The following is a 20,783-nucleotide window of genomic DNA, read 5'->3' as shown; positions in this document are numbered from 1 at the left end:
CTTTTTAAAATCTGTTTATGTGGTTCATCCTTTATATATTATATTCTCAGTTGTTTTGTCTTTGAAATAACTGGTCTCTAATTTGCCTAAAGGCTCATTAAGATTTATTTCTAGAATGTTTGAGTCCTGAACGTTTTGGCTAAGTTGTCAAACTTTGAAATGTAGTTAACAATAGGTTAAGTATAGGCATCCTGTATATGAAATTAATAGGTGAAATGAAAGGATTTTCCCTGATAGAGGAGTGCTTCAGTTTTGTGTATCTGAACAGCAATCTAACTTAATGTTATCTAAAAATTATTACAAGTATTTTCCAAAAGGTATTTTTGTCTCCTTCTTTCAACATACTAGAATAATAAATCAGTGAGAGTTGAATTAGTTCTTTTTTCTTTTCATATATGCTCATGTGGTTTTTCTTGCTTCAAAATCACCCTTCATCTTTTTCAACTTGCAAATTTGACTTGCAGATTGCAAAAGGTGATCACATGAACCTGAGACACAGCAACCGTCATAATAAATACATGCCAGTTACCAAGCATTCAAATTTTTATCAGGTGACCACAGGGATGCTACAATAGTTGTAAATGGGAAAAATATTAATAAATCAAATACAAATTATTTCCAAAGATACATTTGGTTGGTTATATAGACTGCCTAAAGTCAAGAAAATAAGTCTTACAAAGAGTGACAACCAACTGAGAGAAAACATCCTGTGATGCCTAGTTTCAATTAATGTAGAGCTAGAAAGGAAAGACAATAAATGCAGGATGCAGAAGTCTTTCTTATGTCTTTCTTCAATAGGAGATCCCCAGAAAACTTCACACAGATCTCAGAAATTAATGAAAATTGTTCAGAAGTATATACTACAATAGTGTTTAACCCAAGAATATTTTACAATTGGAGGAAATTATATAGAGTGGAACTTCGATACTCGCCATTAGTTGGTTGACAAGTACCAAACAAACCACGTGACTTACAACATGACCCTTTGTTTTGGGTAGAAAGGACTTCCTGTCTGTCCCTTTTCCTATGTCAGTAATTTTTCCAGCATGGCCAACTTTCGGTCAGCCTCCCCTGCTTCTTTTTTCAGTGACCTTCCCAGTATGGCTGACTTCCTGTCCGTTCTCCAAAGATGTCCCTTCTTCCTATTTTAAGGCATCAAGTATTAAATAAAAAAGTACCGGTACATTTTTACTTCAAAATGCGTCGTACCAAATTCGATGACTTTTGAAGCAGTCAAGTACCAAGGGTACCACTGTAGTCATGGACAAAGATAATTTGAAATAGTACTATCTGCCAAGCATGAGAAATAAATTAAGTAAATAATTAAATTAGAAAAATATAGAAACAGTTATACGGAAGCCATTTTAACTAACAGAAAAAGATAATTCATTCCTTTTCTTTGGGTCTCAAAACTGGTAATTATTTTGCCAAGCCTTTTTATTATAATAATAATAAGAAGAAGAAGGAGAAGAAGAAGTTGGAAGGGACCTTGGAGGTCATCTAGTCCAACCCCCTGCTAAGGCAGGAAATCCTATACCATTTCAGACAAATGGCTGTCCAGTCTCTTCTTAAAAACTTCCAGTGTTGGAGCATTCACCACTTCTGGAGGCAGGTTGTTCCACTGGTTAGTTGTTCTAACTGTCAGGAAGTTTCTCCTTAGTTCTAGGTTGCTTCTCTCCTTGACTAGTTTCCATCCGTTGCTTCTTGTCCTGCTTTCAGGTGCTTTGGAGAATAGCTTGTCTCCCTCTTCTTTGTGGCAGCCCCTGAGATATTGGAACACTGCTATCATGTCACCCCTCACCCTTCTCTTCATTAAACTACACATACCCAATTCCAACAACCGTTCCCTATATGTTTTAGCCTCCAGTCCCCCAATCATCTTTGTTGCTCTTCTCTGTACTCTTTCTAGAGTCTCGACATCTTTTTTACATCGTGGTGACCAAAACTGGATGCAGTATTCCAGGTGTGGCCTTACCAAGGCATTGTAAAGTGGTATTAGTACTTCACGTGATCTTGATTCTATCCCTCTGTTAATGCAGCCTAGCACTGTGTTGGCTTTTTTGGCAGCTGCAGCACACTGCTGGCTCATATTTAAGTGATTGTCCACTAGGACTCCGAGATCTCTCTCACAGTTACTACTATCGAGCAAGGTACCACCTATACTATACCTATGCATTTGATTTTTCCTGCCTAAATGTAGAACCTTACTTTTTTCACAATTGAATTTCATTTTGTTAGATAGTGCCCAGTGTTCGAGTCTGTCCAGATCCTCCTGTATTTTAAGCCTATCTTCTGGAGTATTGGCTATTCCTGCCAGCTTGGTGTCATCTGCAAATTTGTGAGTTCCCCATCTATCCCCTCATCCAAATCGTTGATAAAGATGTTGAAGAGCACTGGGCCCAGAACAGAGCCCTGGGGCACCCCACTACACACTTCCTTCCATGTAGATGCAGTTCCATTGAGGACCACATGCTGAGTACGGCCTGTCAGCCAGCTACGAATCCATCTGGTGGTGATGCTATCTAACCCACATTTTTCTATCTTATCAAGTAGTAGGTTGTGATCTACTGTATCAAATGCCTTACTGAAATCCAAGTAAATTATATCTACAGCATTCCTCTGGTCCACTAGTTTTGTCACTTGGTCAAAGAATGCAATAAGGTTTGTCTGGCATGATCTGTTTTTGACAAACCCATGTTGGCTTTTAGTGATAACTTTGTTTGCATCAAGGTGTTCACTGATTTGTTGTTTGATTATCTTTTCCAGAATCTTCCCAGGTATTGAGGTCAGGCTGATGGGTCTGTAGTTTCCTGGATCTATTTTTTCCCTTTTTTTGAATATGGGAACTACCTCAGCTCTCTTCCAGTCATCTGGTAGTTCCCCAGTGCTCCAGGATCTTTGAAAAATATAGTTCAGTGGTTCTGAGATCACGTCTGCCAGTTCCTTGAGAACCTTGGGGTGTAATCCATCTGGTCCTGGTGATTTGAACTCATCTAGGCTGGACAGGTGCTCACTTACCATTTTCTTGCCTATCTTGACTTGCGTTTCTATTCTGTTTTTTATGGGACTGGTTTTGGTAGGTTGGACTGTTTTTTCCCTTTGTGTAAAGACAGATGCAAAAAACGAGTTAAATTGTTCTGCTTTCTCCCTGTTGCTTGTCACCTTCTTGCCACTTTCCCCCACTAATGGACCAATCATTTCCTTAACTTTTTTCTGTAGATATACACTAGTAATTTGGTTAGGTAAGTACAGTATTGTGATAGTCTAAGCTACCTTTGTAAACTCAATATATTTAGTCTTTTTTAACCTGTAACAAATATAACAATATACCCCATTGTATTTTGCTATGATACAAAGGTACTTTATTAGCTGGATTTTATTGGCATATCCTTATGTTGTCATCTCCATTTCTTTTACAGCCAGTTGCTGAAACAGCCGAGAACTGCCTTTAATTGTTTGGTGTCATAGTGGAGTTTTCCTTCTCTAGACATGGAACTTTTTCCATGAATAATCTGGGATGCTTTAAGATTGACTGTGGGAATGACTCCATCTAGAATAGCAGTCTGCTAAATTCTAGGAGGATAGCAAATGTGTAGAAATGCTACTTCACCTGAGGTTGCTGGACATAGATCAGAAAACTTGTCTTCCCCCCCCCCCTTGGACTATCAAAATCAGAGATCAGTAGATCTGCCAGTCAGGGGTGTGTGTGTGTGTGTGTGTGTGTGTGTTATGGGGAAATGGTAAAGAGAGTATCACATGGAATGTGGTTCAGGAGAGAAAAGACGTCATTTGCCTCACTAAAAATGATTTATGGGAGAAACTGATTTCAGGGGGGGGAAAAGATTTAGGAGCAAAACTACACTGGTTCAATTTTCTCTGGTATTTCAAATGTTTTCTGAATGCTCAAGCACACTTCTTTGAGTGGTGTGCTTTTGTGTGTTTCAGATAACGTATATTGATCTATTTCTGATACAAGTATTCTTTGAAATAATTCATTGCCAAATACAGCGCCATGAGGGCATGATGAGCTTCTAGGATTGGACATCAGTATCTGTCCAAAGTAGGGACGCGGTGGCTCAGTGGGTTAGGACGCTGAGCTTGTCGATCAGAAGGTCGGCAGTTTGGCGGGTCGAATCCCGAGTGCCGCATAACAGAGTGAGCGCCTGCTACTCGTCCCAGCTTCTGCCAACCTAGCAGTTCGAAAGCACGTAAAAATGCAAGTAGAAAAATAGGGACCACTCCGGTGGGAAGGTAACAGTGTTCCGTGCGCCTTTGGCGTCTAGTCATGCCGGCCACATGACCACGGAGACGTCCTCGGACAAGCGCTGGCTCTTCGGCTTTGAAACGGAGATGAGCACCGGCCCCTAGAGTTGGAAACGACTAGCACGCATGTGCGGGGGAACCTTTACCTTTATCTGTCCAAAATATTTTATTGGCTATCAAAGCAATTGGAAGAGAGATGCATATATTTCATTTTTCTACCAGAAATTGTTTAGGTGAATTTTTAGCTTCTAAGGAAATTGTAGATACAACATAGGCGTGTCCAATGTTTTGGCTTGTCTGGGCTTCTTTTAGTGAAGAGGAATTTCTTGGGCCACATATAAAATATATAGTTAATGTATATAAATAGAGACTTCCTTAATTTTTTTAGGCTAAAAGTTTACAATCTTGTGGAGCCACATTACTAGGAGTTGGTGGGTTGGTCATGCCATATACAGATAAAAATTTTATATAGTATTCCAGTGAGATTCTCGGTGATAAAATGCATGTTCAGATACAGAAAGAGAACAATATTCTTTGGACCATTGTGTGAATACTGAAGAATGATAATTCTCCTAGCCTTGTAATATCAGCATTTTGCAATCATAAGAATGTACCATATCCATATCAGTTTTTGACGTAAGGAGATAACAGAACCCATATCTGCTATAATGGTCTAGAATATTTAATATGTAGCAAGCACCCCCTAAACTGGGTTTCATAGGACCTATCAAATCCATAAATACCAGTTCTAATGGAGTTGTGGTTTTAAATCCATCTAACCTATTAGCTGGTGCTGCCCTGCTCTTTTCTCTACCACATACGTTACACTGCAGATATTTCTTACAAGCCTTTAACTTAAACCCATTAGACAAAGCTACAGTTCTTTTTAGTGTATTAAAATTCACATGACCCAATCTTCTATGTAATAAATGAATACATTCATCATGTGGTTTTTGATTTGTACAAGTAGTAGCCATTATAATAGGATCATTGCTAATTACAAACAAACCGTCTTTCATATTAGCTATTAAGTTCACTTCATTCTTTTGAATAAGACATTCCTCCCCTTGGAAAGTAACTTTAAAACCTGCTTCCAATAATGCCTTAACTGATAATAGATTATAATCACATCTGGGAACATATAGCATTTCCAAATTTTGTTTTAAAAATGAACAGTAAACCTTACCCTCTCCAGAGACCTTGACTCTCCAGCCATTAGCCATAGAAATATATTTTTTACTAGACCTTATATTCTCAAAATCCCTTTTTATTTTTGAAATACAGTGTGTAGCTCCACTATCTACCACCCACCAATTGTGGTTATTAGTAGTTCTATTAGCTACAGCTACATTAATCAGCTTTTTATTCTTTCTATGGCTTTCCTTTCTCTGACAATTACTATTCTGACAAAACTTAGCAATATGTCCCTTTAACCCACAATTAAAGCATTTCCTTAAAATATAAGCAGATTCAGTCTTCTTTATTTCTTGTTGCAATGGCTCTCTCAACTGTTTTCTCTCCATACGACATCTTGATTCTTCCAACAACCTTCCAGTTATTGAAGAAACAGTTAGGTCTTCTTTGGACAAAACCTCCAAGGACGATACAAAGGCATCGTAGCTCTCATCCAATGATGATAAAATGATGTAAACCTGGTGAAGCTCTGAGAAAATAAGTTCTTTTTCTTGCAGTTCCAACAAAGTTGCTTTTATAAAGTTAAGGTGAGCTAACATATCGCCATTCTTTTCCAGTCTAGCTCTAAATAGCTTTCTGGTAAGATTTATATGAGCACCAACACTGTCCCGAACAAAAATCTTTTTCAACTTAGCCCAACATTTAGCAGCAGATTCTTCTCCACGCACATGGACTAGCTGTTGGTCTCCTAATGTTAGCCCAATGATAGATAAAGCCTTATCATTGTCTTTATTGAAGTCTACAATCTTCTTGTTATCTTCTTCATTAGTTGGATCCCAGGCAGTTACATCAGGAGGATTATGGACTATTTTCCAAAGACCTTGATTTTGTAATAGCAAACTACATTGTGTAGACCAGGATACGTAGTTTGACCCATTAAGCCGGGTAATGCAGAATGGATTGAATAGTCCTTGTGCCATTGTCTGAATTAGAAAACTCAGTTAGGAAATATAAATACAATACTGTGCCTGTCCTCAGCACCACACTGGATCTGGGCCCATAACCATTGTTAGAATATGTTGTTAAAAAAAATGGTTTGTTTAACAGAGTATTATTAATACACAGTGGAAGTTGTACTGGGACTTGTAGGCAAACAGTAATGCACTAACACGAGTTTTATAACTTATTTTTACTCAGACAACAAAAAGAAACACAGTAAGAAATAGTCCAAGTATCAATCCAGTATCATGCACATAAAAGTCAGTCCATAAAAACATAGTATCAAAATACAAAAGCTGCTTACCAATATCAAAAACAATATATACTGTAGCAAGCAGTTGATTCTTGAGAGAATAAATATCAAGTTAGCAAACAAGAGAACAAGAGGTATCCAAACACTAACATCAAACACATATACAAGAGCAACTACATGTAACATCTAACTCTCTTTTATGTGGAATAATTACAGCCACACCCTTAGGCCGTTTAACTCCTTAAAGGTGCTTTTACTCCATTATATAATATTGTCACCTAAATCAAGTTTAATCTCTAACAATTGTCCTATGATTAATTCTGATGCCTTCATTAGAAAAGCTATTTTAAACAGGTTTTTTTTAAGAACAAATTTTATATGCAAGATAGCATCATGCCAAAAGAGATCCTTTGTAGCAGGAGAATACAACTTTTTTTTTCCTTAGAAAGTCTTGGAATCTTATGTTCTTAGAATTATGACTTATAAATTTTAGATGGTTTTGATTGGCATGGATGAAAAATCTTTATGGTAGACTTGTATATTCTGTTAGTCTCTAAATCAAGTTTGTGTATATTTTTTCTGTGTTCTTTTTATTCTTCCAGTCCTGTCCAAAAACTGTTCCTTTTCTGATCTGCTTCTCATTTAATTTTGTTTTGATCTTTTTTCAGTGCATGAGTGGGTCTGAGTTAATGCTATATAGCAGGGGTATCAAACTGCCGGCCCGTGGGCCGGATGCATCATCCCAAAACCGCACCCACCCCATTGCCAGCAATGGAGAAAAGGCTCCAATACGTTGCACGACGTCACGTGATCTCGCGAGTTTGACATGTCTGCTATATAGTGTGTATGTGCATGAGAGAGACTTTTGTATTTGCTGTAATGATAAAGCACCCAATGCTTAATTTCCAAGTGAAAAAGCACATTTTATGCAATAGTTAGTTCACTATAGATATTTTCGGGATAATTTGGAGGCTGTGTGTTGTCTTCATTACTATGATCTCTAATATAGTTGTATGGGAATATTTTTTAAAAAAAATTGCATTGAAACTACCCTGCTGACATTTTTTTTCCAAGATTAATGTTCTAGAAAGTCTACCATTCCTGTTATTGTAATCCCATTTTGCCAAATAATGTTTTATGTTTTCCCAATGATTCAATTAGAATTGAATCTCAGATTATTAATCTCTTTATATTACCTGGAAACTTTGACTTTGAATAGAATCTTAGCTTCCAAACTTCAATGCCATTACATGTTGAATAACATCAAACAGTAACCATTATGGACTTCAATATTTCATATTAGTTTCATATTAAGAATGTTGGCCCTGATAGTTCACAATTTTATTTACACACTCACATCAGAATAGACTAGCTCTTGTCTCGATACTCATTTTATGGAAGAATTAACAGGTTTCATCTCCTTTCTTAACAACAGTAACAATCTAGTTTCTGTGAAACTGTACTATAACATGTACTATATTTGCCTTTGTTTTCTGGAGGACTGAAGTCTTTTGCTAGGAGGAGTTACATTAAATGAGCATTGCAACTTTATATTATTCTGAAGTATTCACTTCTCATCTTGCATTCCTTACATTTGAAATTTCTTTTAATACTTTGTTGCAAGCTTTTACTATTACTTATAAATGCAGGTGGTCCTTGACTTACGACCACAATTGAGCTCAAAATTTCCATTGCTACGCAAAACAGTGTTAAGTGAGTTTTACCCCATTTTAAGACCTTCCTTGCCACCATTGTTAAGTGAATCACAACAGTTGTTAGTAACACAGTTGTCAAGTGAATCTGGCTTCCCCATTGACTTTGCTTGTCAGAAGATTGGAAAAAGGGATCACGTGAATTTGAGACACTGCAACCATTACAAATACATGCTAGTTACCAAGCATTCAAATTTTGATCAGATGATCACAGGGATACTACAATAGTTGTAAATGTGAAAAATTGTCATAAGTCACTTTTTTAATGCTGTTGTAACTTCAAACTGTCACTAAGTGAATGATTGTAAGTGAAGGACTACCTGTATTTAGCAATTTTTGTATTTCTGGTGTATTATATTAGTAAGGGAGATGCTTCATTCTTTGGTACGTATAATTGTTGACAATATTTCTTTTGCATGTTCTACAACAATTTTCCTGCATTGTCTATTCAGTGGACGCTATCCTAAGCCAAATTAATGAAGTACGACAAAGCAACATTATTAAAGTTTATGTTCTTAGCATATGGAAAGGAGAATTTGTTGCATAAACAGAATGATTTTTAAATAAATTTTGTGCTGGAATCTATATTTTAACTACAAAGCTAACTATGTCTATTTTAAATATATTTCAGATGTGATTGAAACACTGCTGTGAAGTGATTCTGAGGTAGTAGTGACTAACGATGACATTGAACTTCATACAGATACACAGTCACCAAATCTTGTAGTATAGTAGGTACATTAATTTAGTGCAGTCTGCATACCTATTGTAGTATTCTGTATGCATACAATGCAGCAATAAATGTAATTATTTAGGACCCAGATTGTTGGGGGCAATTAAGCTGACTTTGTAATAATGCCGCTTGGGGGGGGGGGCGAAAGCCCTAATAAGCAGGCATATACATAGAATGAAGGCTACTGCTAAGCTTGTAAGCCGCCCTGAGTCTTCGGAGAAGGGCGGGATATAAATGGAATTTTTAAAAAAAAATAACATTAATAGCTTTATTTGTACTTAAGTAATTATTTAACAGCATTAAATTGCTACATTATAACAACAGCTACAGCTTTTACTTAAAGATGAGAATTCTAGCAGCAGTTTGAGGAACTGAATTGAGCTGTGAAAGTGTATGGTTTGTCACCTGGGGGAGGGGGAAGGGTACCTTTATTTTTCAGTATATTTTATGGATTGTTACGAGCCACTTAGAGTCATTATATGAGATAAATGGCCAAATCAGTCCTGTAAATAAAACAAGCAAATAAACACAATCATATCTCTGATCAGAGAAGATCCTTAATAAAAACTGACAATGACATAGCAACATTAATTAACCTGAAGGTCCTGCATATAACACATGCTCCTTTTCAGCAGCTTCCAAGCAGAAGTTCTTACAATGCTACTTTACTTAGCACTAATCTTTCACTGTTTTGCCTCATTATTGCATTTTGTGGTCTTGTCTTTTATGGAAGAAATACAAACTTTACTAAAATATTCCCAAATATGCTCTTTTTATGGTTTTTATTATTATTAAGTTCTAATCAACAGACTAAAGCATGGTTTAATGACCATAGAGATAGTCTCTGCTCCAGTGGTTTGAGCCCTAGCACTGCATGGTGGGGTGAACTGCCGTCTCTTGCTTAGCTTCTGCCCACCTAGCAGTTTGAAAGCATGTTTTATGCATGTAGATAGGTACCACTTTGGTATGGATGTGAGGTGGTACTTCACGCAGATGATCAGGTTCCTGCCAACTCTGAACTTCCTTGGTTGTGACGCCCATTTGCAAGGTGACTGGTGGAGGCAGGGGCTCCTTGGATGGCACTGTAAGCAAAGCTAGCAGGTGGACCATAGGGAAATGTGTGAGCATTTACTACAAATTTACTAGTAAATTGGCAACCAAAAAACTACTCTGCATTATCATTGTAGTCTCCTTGCTAATACAACAACTCCATGTGCTAATAATAATAACAGACTAAAGCTTTAGATCCAGAAATGTAGTTCTAAAATTGTTAGGATTGCAGAGATATATTACTTGAGACTTTCCCATTTTGCTCATATCTACTCCATGATTTCAAATTCTTTATTTATTCACCTTTGGGTTTTGTATTTTTGCAAATAAGTCATTTATCCAGTATTTTGGTTAATTTCTCCTCTCTATATTGCCAAGTTGAACATGCAAGAATTAGAACTTTTATTGTTTGTTTGGGCTACGTTCATATTTATACTTTATACTTTTCTTCCTAGCAGTTCCCTAAAAGTGTGGGTCTACTTTTTTTTGATCAACCAAGTGTTGATCCATTGATTGTTATGGGAATTGACCAATAAATAGGCTTGTCACCTGAGCCTGATGTTTGTGGGCTAAGAGAGAGTGACTGGCCCAAAGTCACCCAGCTAGCTTTCATGCCTAAACTGGGACGTGGAACTCACAATACCTTGGTTTCTAGTCTAGTACCTTAACTGCTACATCAAACTGATTCCCATTTTATATTTGTATCAAAAAAATTTAAATATTTAAACCTAGTCTAAATTTTAAAAATATGATTTAATTAAAAACATGTAAAGAGTCATGTTAGCCACTTTGTAATTTTCCAGATGTTCATGATAATGGTCAGAAGCTTTTCTGTACATAATAATGATGACAAATTTAAAGCTATTCTTGGATTCACATTTTAAGTTGGACTATTTTAGTTGATTTTGTATGATTATTTTGCTAATTCAGAATGCTGCATGATTGTGGGAAGCAAACTGTTAAAGCAGTTTCATCAGTTACTAGTTTGTTCTTGGCCACAAAATCTCTTTCCATAACCTAAATTGTAAATGTATTGTCATTAGGTTTAGCTGATTGGGGCTGCCTGGTTTGGTTTACTTTGGTTTTGCTTTATTCTTAATTGTATTGTAGATTGTTTATTATTACTACCTAGTTTGGGTACTATTTAGCAGCAAAGGAGACTGAAGAGAAAACATCAATCGCTTACAGCATAGAAACTGGGTGTTTCTTTCCAGGATAGTTGACTTTATCTATACTTTGTGCAATTTATATTTAGTCTGAGAGAGATGATATATTTTCAGAAATAATTTATAACTAGAATTGAACTATATGTGCAAAGAAACCTGTGTCTTGTCTTTAAAACATCAGATAAATTTTGCTATGCAAACTTAAAAGACTTGAGATGATGCTTGAGAGAGTAATTGATCAAAGACGTTGGTTTATGTGGCAAGTAGACCTTCAAAGAGGAAATGAACAGGCTGCCGTTAAATGGTCATCACCATATAATCTGCTTTCATATACCGTCCTCTTCATATGAAAAGGAATATCAAATTAGTACTGTATTTTGAAGTAAATTTATTTTGAAGTAAATTCAATCTTCATACTAGATTTTGATTTGAAAATGCTTGGTCACCTATTTATGTGGTCAGGAAGAGGCAAAGTATCTAGATTTTAGAGTCAATGATATATTCTAGTCATATAAAATTATTGTTTCCATCTTATATATTTATCTCTGTAGTATTACTGGTCCATAAAGCCCCAAACTAGATACTTGTAATGGAAGTGTGTGGATGGCCTTGGGGGATGAGGGAAAGAGATGCTGCCTAATAGGAAACAGATAAAGGAAGGGGAGTCCCCAAGGGCTTAATGGTCAGAAAAATGTAGGAAGGACTTGGCCTAGTAGATCAGATGGTTAACAGTGGCGGAGAGAAGTTTGTACTTTCAGACTTGCAAAATTCTGTTAATATAGCCTTACAATATAGTAAATTTAGGTCATAATCGTGTTTCCTGTCTTGTATATCTGGGAGAGCTGATAATATTAAACATTCAATTTCCACAATTCAAATCTTTTAAATCCATGTTAAGCTTCTAAATGAGGGGTGTCAAACTGCTGGCCCGCGGGCCGAACGCATCATGATGAAACCATGCCCACCCCATTGCCAGCAATGGGGGGAAAGCTCTGATACGTCGTTTTGAGTTTTCTTGTAAGTGAGCTATTCATGTACCCAACATCCTTTCTAAGTGGTTTCTGACAGGTAAATCTGTCTCGCTTCATTGCCCCTGCAGGCCGCCCCCTTCAATGCTATCAACTGTTAGCAAGCTTGTACTGCAAATCCCCTAGTGTAGGGCTGTCAAACTGCCGGCCCGTGGGCTGGACGCATCATGACGAAACCATGCCCATCCCATTGCCAGCAATGGGGAAAAAGCTCTGATACGTCGCACAACATCACGTGATGTCATGAGTTTGACATGTCTGCTCTAGTGAGCAGAAAGAAAAAGTTGTTTAATTGTCTAAGAGTAAATGTTTCTCTCACAACTCATCTTCTCCACTCTCATGTCCATCACACCCACACGTGGATCCTATCTCCACACATGACCCTTCTTCTGATCCCCAGGGCTTCATCTGCAATGGGGGAAAAGTTCCGATATGTCGCGCGATGTCATGTGACGTCACAAGTTTGACATGCCTGTTCTAAATCTTTTAGTCCTGGAAAAGGCACTAATTTGTCTCCCATTATTACAACACACAAAAAAAGAAGGAGCTTTATTATATACTAGACAACCCTTGGTCTTTTGAGTCAGCCTTTCAGAGATATTTCCATACATAAACAGAGAAACAAAATCATCATGGGTGGGTAAAAGAAGCAGTGGGAACAGAAGGAAATTCCAACATCCTGATGGCTTCCCCATTGATGTTATTTCTGGGTAGTTGGTAGGGAACATTGGAAATTGCTCCTCTTCGTCCTCCTCCTCCTCCTCCTCCTCCTTGGCTGATGTGTGGAACTGTCTGCCACTTTGCTGAGAGGAAGGGGAACAAAGGAAGCCATGGGTCGTGAGGAAAACTGCACCCTCGCTCCCCTGACATGTTCACAAGAGTTTCTTCCCTCTAGGGAAGAAGAGGGCTCACTTGCCAACCACTAACACCCCCCTGCCAGCCCTATCTCACAAGCAGGCATCCAAGTCACTCCCTCAACCTCCCCTTACTACTCACCACCATTAAGAGATTTCAAGTTTTATCCTCCAAAGCAGCCGATAGCTGCTTGCCTGTCAGGGTTAAAGTGCAGCAAGGGTGCAGGGCCCAGAGGGAGGCAGGAAACAGAGCAGGAATACGCCTCTCCCATCTTCCCTTGTGTTAGACAACCTATGGTTTCTGGAAAGTATAGTCAGAAAGCGCAGGAGCACTGAAGTGGTCACAACTTTCCCAAATTTTGTTTCCATAGGAGTCATGAATTCCAGCATTCTGTTTGTTAGCCCATTTATGTTACATTGGTTCAATAATTGTTTCCCTATACCACGGGTCGGCAACCCGCGGCTCCGGAGCCGCATGCGGCTCTTTGAGCCGTCTCCTGCGGCTCCCAGCCGCCCGGTGCGTGCGCACCTCTTTAAACGGGCAGTGGTGCACGCGCACCTCTCCAAATGGAGAGTGGCACCGCCCGTTCCGAGAGGTGCACGCGCACCTTTCTGAAGGGCGGAGGTGCGCGCGCACCTCTCCAAGCCGCCGCCTTCCCGTCCGGAGACCTGCCGCGTTCATGGCAGCTGTGCAAACGGGATGGCGGCGGTTTGGAGAGTGCGCGCGCACTCGCCAAACTGCCGCCATCCCGTCCGGAGACCTGCCACGTTCGTCAAACATTGACACACCTCCCCAAACGTCAGCAGGTCTCCGTACCTCCGCGCGAACGGGCAGCGGCCCCGCTTGTTGCGAAAGCTGCCGCGGCCCGTCTGCAAAGCTGCTGAAAGTGGCAGGTTTTCAGACGGGCCACGGCAGCTTTCGCAACAAGCGGGGCCGCTACCCATTCCGAGAGGTGCGCACACTTCCCCAAACGTCGGCAGGTTTGGGGAGGTGCGTGCGCACCTCGGAATGGGTAGCAGCCCCGCTTGTTGCGAAAGCTGCCGTTTTTGGAAGCTTTGCAGACGGGCCGTCGCGCAACCGGGAACCGGTTCCATCACACATAAAAAAAAGGCAACCGCGCGCGTCCGCGCATGTGCAAGAAACGTTTTTTGCGCATGCGCGTGCATGGACGCACGCACGCGGCTCCCACTTTTTTTTATGTGTGATGGAACCGGTTCCCAGTGGCTCTTTTCCTTTTTCGGGTTGCCGACCCCTGCCCTATACTGTGTAATTTTGCCCAGCTGAAGTTGAAAATACAGACAGACACAAAAAATTCAGTAGTATAGCAGTTCCTATAGATAGCATATCACTAATATAGTGACCACCTCAAAGAATGTTAGTCCATATGGAACTGCAAACCTATATTCACTTATACTATTGTGTAGTAGCCATAGTTCCTTCCTAGAGGGAAATATAATTGCTATTTGTTAAAATATTGATTTATACTTGGGGAACAGCTTGTTTTTCTACCTAGTTCTGATTGTGCCTCAATAAGAAATGAAAATGTTTCTCTATATGGTAACTGATTTAGATGCATAAAAAAATAAAGGCTGTTACTTGTATTGCAATCAGTCATGTAACCTTGGAGGAATAAAGTACTTTTCAAACTCATTTCAGATTGAATAGAGGACATTTGAAATGGACAATGCACAAACTTTTGTTAACATTTACAGAACACTGTAGTGGCTATTTGAAAAGAACATAGGAAAAGCAAACATACTGAGTAGTTCAGCATGTGGAAAATCCAAGTAACTGTATTTGGAGCTTAAATCTTACTGCTGTTCACCTATACTGCTATTCTCTAAGGAAAAAAAACTAGTTATTGAATTGACTCCAAAGGTAGGCTGTTTAATAGCTTATGAGTAAATCTTGAATCATGTAAGAAAGTGGATTATTTATATTTATTTTACATATTTGCATACAGGATGCTAGGTTATGCACTTTTTAGGCAGCACATAACATTTTAAGTTATAGCATTTAAAATTTCACAAAACATGAAATGAGAAGACTAAAATGTATAAAATGGGGCCATGTTTAATAGTACTGCAAAAAAAAAAACAACCATTGAAAATCACACTTGGAGGCCAGAAGCCACATGCCCTGACAACCATAAAACCCTAAGGCCAACTGGGACCATGAGATAGGAGGATCATTGTCTAAAAAGTGCTATAAGATTCACCTTTTGGGAAAGATTAGCAGAGATAGCTGCAGAAAGTTGCCACAAGAGGGTGCTAAAATGCTATGTTTTAAACGTATAGTTTGAGTCAAGTTTATTGCCCATATGTATTGTACTGTAAAATATTAGATATCAAATGTTATATGTAAGCGTATGGTATCTAATGGCTGTCTTCCATATTCCATGTTCCCAAGTGTATTGTCCATATGTATTGTACTGTAAAATATTAGATATCAAATGTTATATGTAAGCGTATGGTATCTAATGGCTGTCTTCCATATTCCATGTTCCCTAGCCCCTTCCCTTGTGGGTTACCACAGGGATTCTTTCCCCCCCCCCTCCTTTTCAGTATTTATTGTAGATCAGAGATCATCCACCTGTATGGGATTCTGCATCATCAGTATGCTGAGGGTACTTGTGTCTTTCGATTCCAGGCTGGCCAAATGAGGCTACTGAGGTTCTGTCCCACTGTCTGGAGCAACACAAGTTTGGATGTGTTGGAATCATGTCTGTGTACCTTCCTTCCTTCCTTCCTTCCTTCCTTCCTTCCTTCCTTCCTTCCTTCCTTCCTTCCTTCCTTTCTGCCTTCCTGCCTTCCTGCCTTCCTTCTAGATGGATGCCCATTCATTGCCTTGCCTTTGAGCAGCTTACAAGGTTAAACATCTCCCCCCAAATAGTACAAACATAACTAAAAATAATCATAGAAATCAGTAAAATCATTTAAAAAAATATTAAAAACCATAAAAAACACAAACTCTGAGCACCATTCATTTCCCTAGAAATACAGCCAAGCTCTCCACCAACATCAGTGGATCCTCATGATGTCATCAGGCTCTTCTGAAAAGTCAACAAGGTCAAGGCCAGTTTCACTGGGAGATGATGTTGCAAAAGGTGGGGCCTGCAGCAGAAAAAGCTCTCTGGGGTCTTGCCAAATGACAACATCATAGACAGGATCTATGATATGTCCTTTTTATCTGTTCTGTTTCATCTCACATCTTGACCTCTGTAATATACTGTATGTGAGGCTGCCCTTAAAGACCACTGAAAACTTCAAGTGGTCTAGAATGCAACTGCACAGGCAGTGATAGGCATGTCTCAGTATGCCCACATTAATGCCTCTGCTTTGTGAGCTGCCCTTGTTGCCATTTTGTTTCTAGGAGCAATCCAAGGTTGCTGTCTATAAAGCCATACATGGCATAGGTCCTGGTTACTTGAGGGTCAGAATAGATCCCCCTCTTCTAGGTTATGCTTTCTTCTCTCAGGATAGATTTCAGTTATGCTTTTTTCCACAGATTCTCCTTTTAAAGAGTTTCTTTGCAAAAGTCCAGAGGAATTCTATCAACTTCACCATCGTTACATAATGGTAGCTTTGGCTGCCACGATTTGCTCCTCTTGATGCATTTTATTTATTTTCCAAACCATTTTCTACCCATTAAGAGCAAACAGATCATCTGGATCTTAACTTCCCATTTGGCAGAGTGGGTTGAGTTGCTCATCACCTCAAAATTTAACCTAAGTTCCTCATGCCTTCTCATCTGTCCTCAAGGAGTTTCTTACATATTGATTGATTCTGTGCTATTAGGTCAGTTACTACTCTTAATAGTCACCTAAACAGGTTTTCTCAATGATATGTAGCTAAATGTAAATCCTTTTGAGGACTTCATACATAAGGAACACTGACTCTTTACAAAGCCAGATTCACTGAGTGTGTACTTCAATCATAAAATAACACGGCTCCTCTCGTAAAAATATACCTCATAACCATTTCTTCCTTCCACCCTTCAACAGACAGTACTAACTTCTTTCCAATAAGTAATAAAATGCTTCACGAATTCTAGCTTGCTTATTTCCATCATTCTGCTGGAAGGTTTCCTTCTTATTTTCATGTTATCAAATCTTTCAAGCCTTATCTGCATGTGGTCAAAGCCCTTCAGATTGACTCCCAAGTCAATTGCCATCATAAAAGATGGCATTGTCACATCAACTCACCAACTGAGAGCATTATGTGTCTTGCACAGATGTGATCCTTCTTTTAATTTCATGGGGTAAGACTGTTGTTTGTCCAAACTTTTCCTCCTTATATCTGACTCTGCATTCTACTTGGATTGGGCTATTATATTGACTACCGTGGTTTCCCACTTCCTCAAAACTGAGAGAAATTAGCTTGGTGTTGAAGCCAATTGACCAATTTCACATAAGGTGTGAAACAAAAGGACTTTTATTTTAGTACCAAGATATAAGTGGCCCCAGCTTTGAAAGCTACCAAGGCCGCAATTATAGTTTTACAGCAGTTTTTATAATCAAAGGTGATTCACATACAGCCCTTTGCCCTCCCCTCAATAATACATGTATAACATATAGTATTGATTGGTTACCTGGATTGCAGCCCCCTAAAGCTTTTTCGCTTGCTGTGCAAAATAGTTAAATGTCATGCCACCTATTGCCCACCTCAGGTCACGGGTATCTTGCAAAGCTTCTAGTTTCCTGTGCCAGCTATGTGGTTTTGAGTTTTCTTGTAAGTGAGCTATTCATGTACCCAACATCCTTTCTAAGTGGTTTCTGACAGGTAAATCTGTCTCGCTTCATTGCCCCTGCAGGCCGCCCCCTTCAATGCTATCAACTGTTAGCAAGCTTGTACTGCAAATCCCCTAGTGTAGGGGTGTCAAACTGCCGGCCCGTGGGCTGGACGCATCATGACGAAACCATGCCCATCCCATTGCCAGCAATGGGGAAAAAGCTCTGATACGTCGCACAACATCACGTGATGTCATGAGTTTGACATGTCTGCCCTAGTGAGCAGAAAGAAAAAATTGTTTAATTGTCTAAGAGTAAATGTTTCTGTCACAACTCATCTTCTCCACTCTCAGTCCATCACACCCACACCTGGGTCCTATCTCCACACATGACCCTCTTCTGATCCCCAGGGCTTCATCTGCACATATTCTCTCTCATCTGACTCTTCAGAAGTCTTGAAGACATGTTATGATTTAAATCTTTAGTTAAGTCTTGGTGATCCGTGGCCATGGACTTTGGCCGCACAAGGTATTTAAAGGGGGTCTGTGATAAAGAAAATGTTGAGAACCACAACTATAAGCTATAAAATATATTTTATGAACTGTGCATAGCCACATGTCCTGTGTGTTTGGATTCATAGATTGTCACTCCAAGAAACCCTCATCGTAGATGAGTAACAAGTTCTTTTGGATAATCTGTTCTCTTTCCGTCCAAATTAAAAAAGACTTGACTGCATTTTAAGAGTTACCTGGTTTTCAAAATATTAGGTGTGGAAGAGGTACTCAGCAAGGCGATGGGAATAAAGAAATTACCTTTTTGCTGGTCTAAACTTCAAGAAAAATAAGAAATCTGGGTTTTTTTTCTCAGTCAGATTAGTGAGAACTGATAACTTTGTTCAATCCAAAGAAAAATATGACAGCCTTACTGTACTACAAATAACTGTTCTTAATGATTCCACAACATGATGGTAGGAAAGAGGTTGTTGTGTCTAGAGGTCTGTCAGTGGAGTTTGAGGAAAGGAGCAAGCAAGGAAGCCAAATAATGTGTCATAATGTCACAACACAAACTTTGCAACTTATTTCTTTGTCAGGCATAATGCATGTGCATAAGGATGGAGTTTGCAGTGTGAAGACACACACACATTGTTTTATCATTGTGACTTGGTGTGGATATCTATGCCTTTCATTGGCCCATTTAGATGCACAGACTCTTACCATTATTCTATAGATTTTTCACTAATTATTTTTCTCATTTGCAGAATATTGTAATTGAAGATCATCAAGGGAAAATAATTCCATTTTGGAGTTTGGTATTATTATTCCAAGACAGAGAAATTTTGCAGCTCCACACAGAACTGGATTTTCACCCTAGTTTAGCAGCTTTGCTGCTCACTTAAATACTGATGAATGAAGACCCCATTTGGAAAGGCACCAGGTCAGCGATCCAGAGCTGATGCAGGTAGGTAATACCATCCTACATCCCATCAGTGGATAGCAAACACTGACGGCTGCAGATCCATATCTTGCATTGTGGTGCTTCTAGGTGTTGGAGGCCAGATGCCTGTACCTGAGAGTTCTGCTAGTTTCTTGCGTTTGTCACACTAGACATCCACTGCAAATGTAGACTGGCACATTCATACTGGAGTGCTCAACATGGCAAGAGGGACGTAAGAGGGTAGGTGATGTTCCTGCTGTTCTTTAGAACTATTGGTTACTAAACAGGAGATCTAGATCAGTTTCTCAGGAAGTCTCTTTGAAAATTCTAATCAGTTTAAAACTGATTGTTAATTGTCCTCTTTTCTTCGAATATTATCTTGCGTGTGCAGGTGTCCACCTAAATTTGCTTTGTCCTGATAAGGCTTTGGTTCTTTTTAATCAAACAGGATATGCAAAAATATTTAGGCAAGTTTGCTTATAGTCTCTGTATGCAGCATGAATTAAGCATGCTGAAGGAGGGAGGCCATCTGTACAATTGCAACTCATTCTTCCACTTCATGCACAGTTAAGAATGTTTGCATATACAGAGGATTTAGTTGTAGTTTTTCTGCTGTCCTCATATTGACATAATTTGACAAATTGTGTTTTGCTATTTATATCATTCCTTAAATCATTTCAGGCAGACTTTGCTTATAGGATCTGTGGTGTGTGTGTGTGTGTGTAATATACTGCATATAAATATTTGGTTATTGCAGAGTGTTGTCCTACAATAGGTTTAAAATGTAGTACCAGGAATTGTGCTGGATTTTTGACGTATATAGGTAAGGTAGGTGTGTGGGTGTGTGTGTTACTAAAATTCTCAGGTCTGTAAACTTTGGGCAAAACAAGGTGCCTCATAGGGCAACTATTTTTGAACCAAGGTACCTTAAATAGAATAACTCAAATAGTGTGTCTGAAGGCTAGTACCTTACTTCCAGCTAATAAACCAACTTTAGTCAGTCATGTTACAGGTTACTCCATATGGAATTACCTATGTCTGTTAAGATTTAGCAATCTCAGTCTGACAAGCAGAGAAGCAAGCTTTAACAACAGATCAGATAAAAACTTGCGTGCCAAAATTGAAATGTTAACCACAGATAACAATTACCATAGATCAGGGTTGGGCAATTAATTTTCCCAAGGGGCCACACAAGGAACTCGGATTGCTCCAAACTCAACGGTGAGGTGCCCAAAGAATAAGTAACTAAAGAAGAAGTGAGACCAACTCTCTGGGACAACTCAACAGTCCAGATCATGGAAAGGTTAAGTGCTGTTTTCAGTTTCCCCATATATGTTTACCTGAGATTCGAAAAGACTCAAGTTCTGGACAAGGGAAGTCTCAGGGAAGCAACCCACTGAGTCCCGAAGGGAAGAAACCAAAGGAAA

At 39.0% G+C, this 20,783-nt stretch overlaps 1 protein-coding gene across 4 annotated transcripts in view; it reads left to right on the top strand.

Annotated features, from left to right (window-relative positions):
- SPIN1 (spindlin 1) overlaps positions 1-20,783 on the top strand; it is a 47,432-nt gene that overhangs the window by 12,122 nt on the left and 14,527 nt on the right. For 3 of the 4 annotated variants that reach the window (XM_081320556.1, XM_081320557.1, XM_081320558.1), the window contains one exon: positions 19,181-19,380. In XM_081320556.1, coding sequence (XP_081176682.1) covers positions 19,329-19,380 — 52 coding nt within the window. In that variant the 5' untranslated portion in view covers positions 19,181-19,328. Of the gene's footprint in view, positions 1-19,180; positions 19,381-19,464; positions 19,597-20,783 lie in introns of those variants that run through there. The other variant, XM_081320559.1, reaches the window with a different exon arrangement.

Source organism: Vipera berus, assembly GCF_964194415.1.
Source record: "Vipera berus genome assembly, chromosome: 2".
In the NCBI taxonomy this organism is placed as follows: Eukaryota; Metazoa; Chordata; class Lepidosauria; order Squamata; family Viperidae; genus Vipera; species Vipera berus.
The sequence above is the reverse complement of the archived record's forward strand: the minus strand, read 5'-3'. Positions and strand labels throughout refer to the sequence as shown.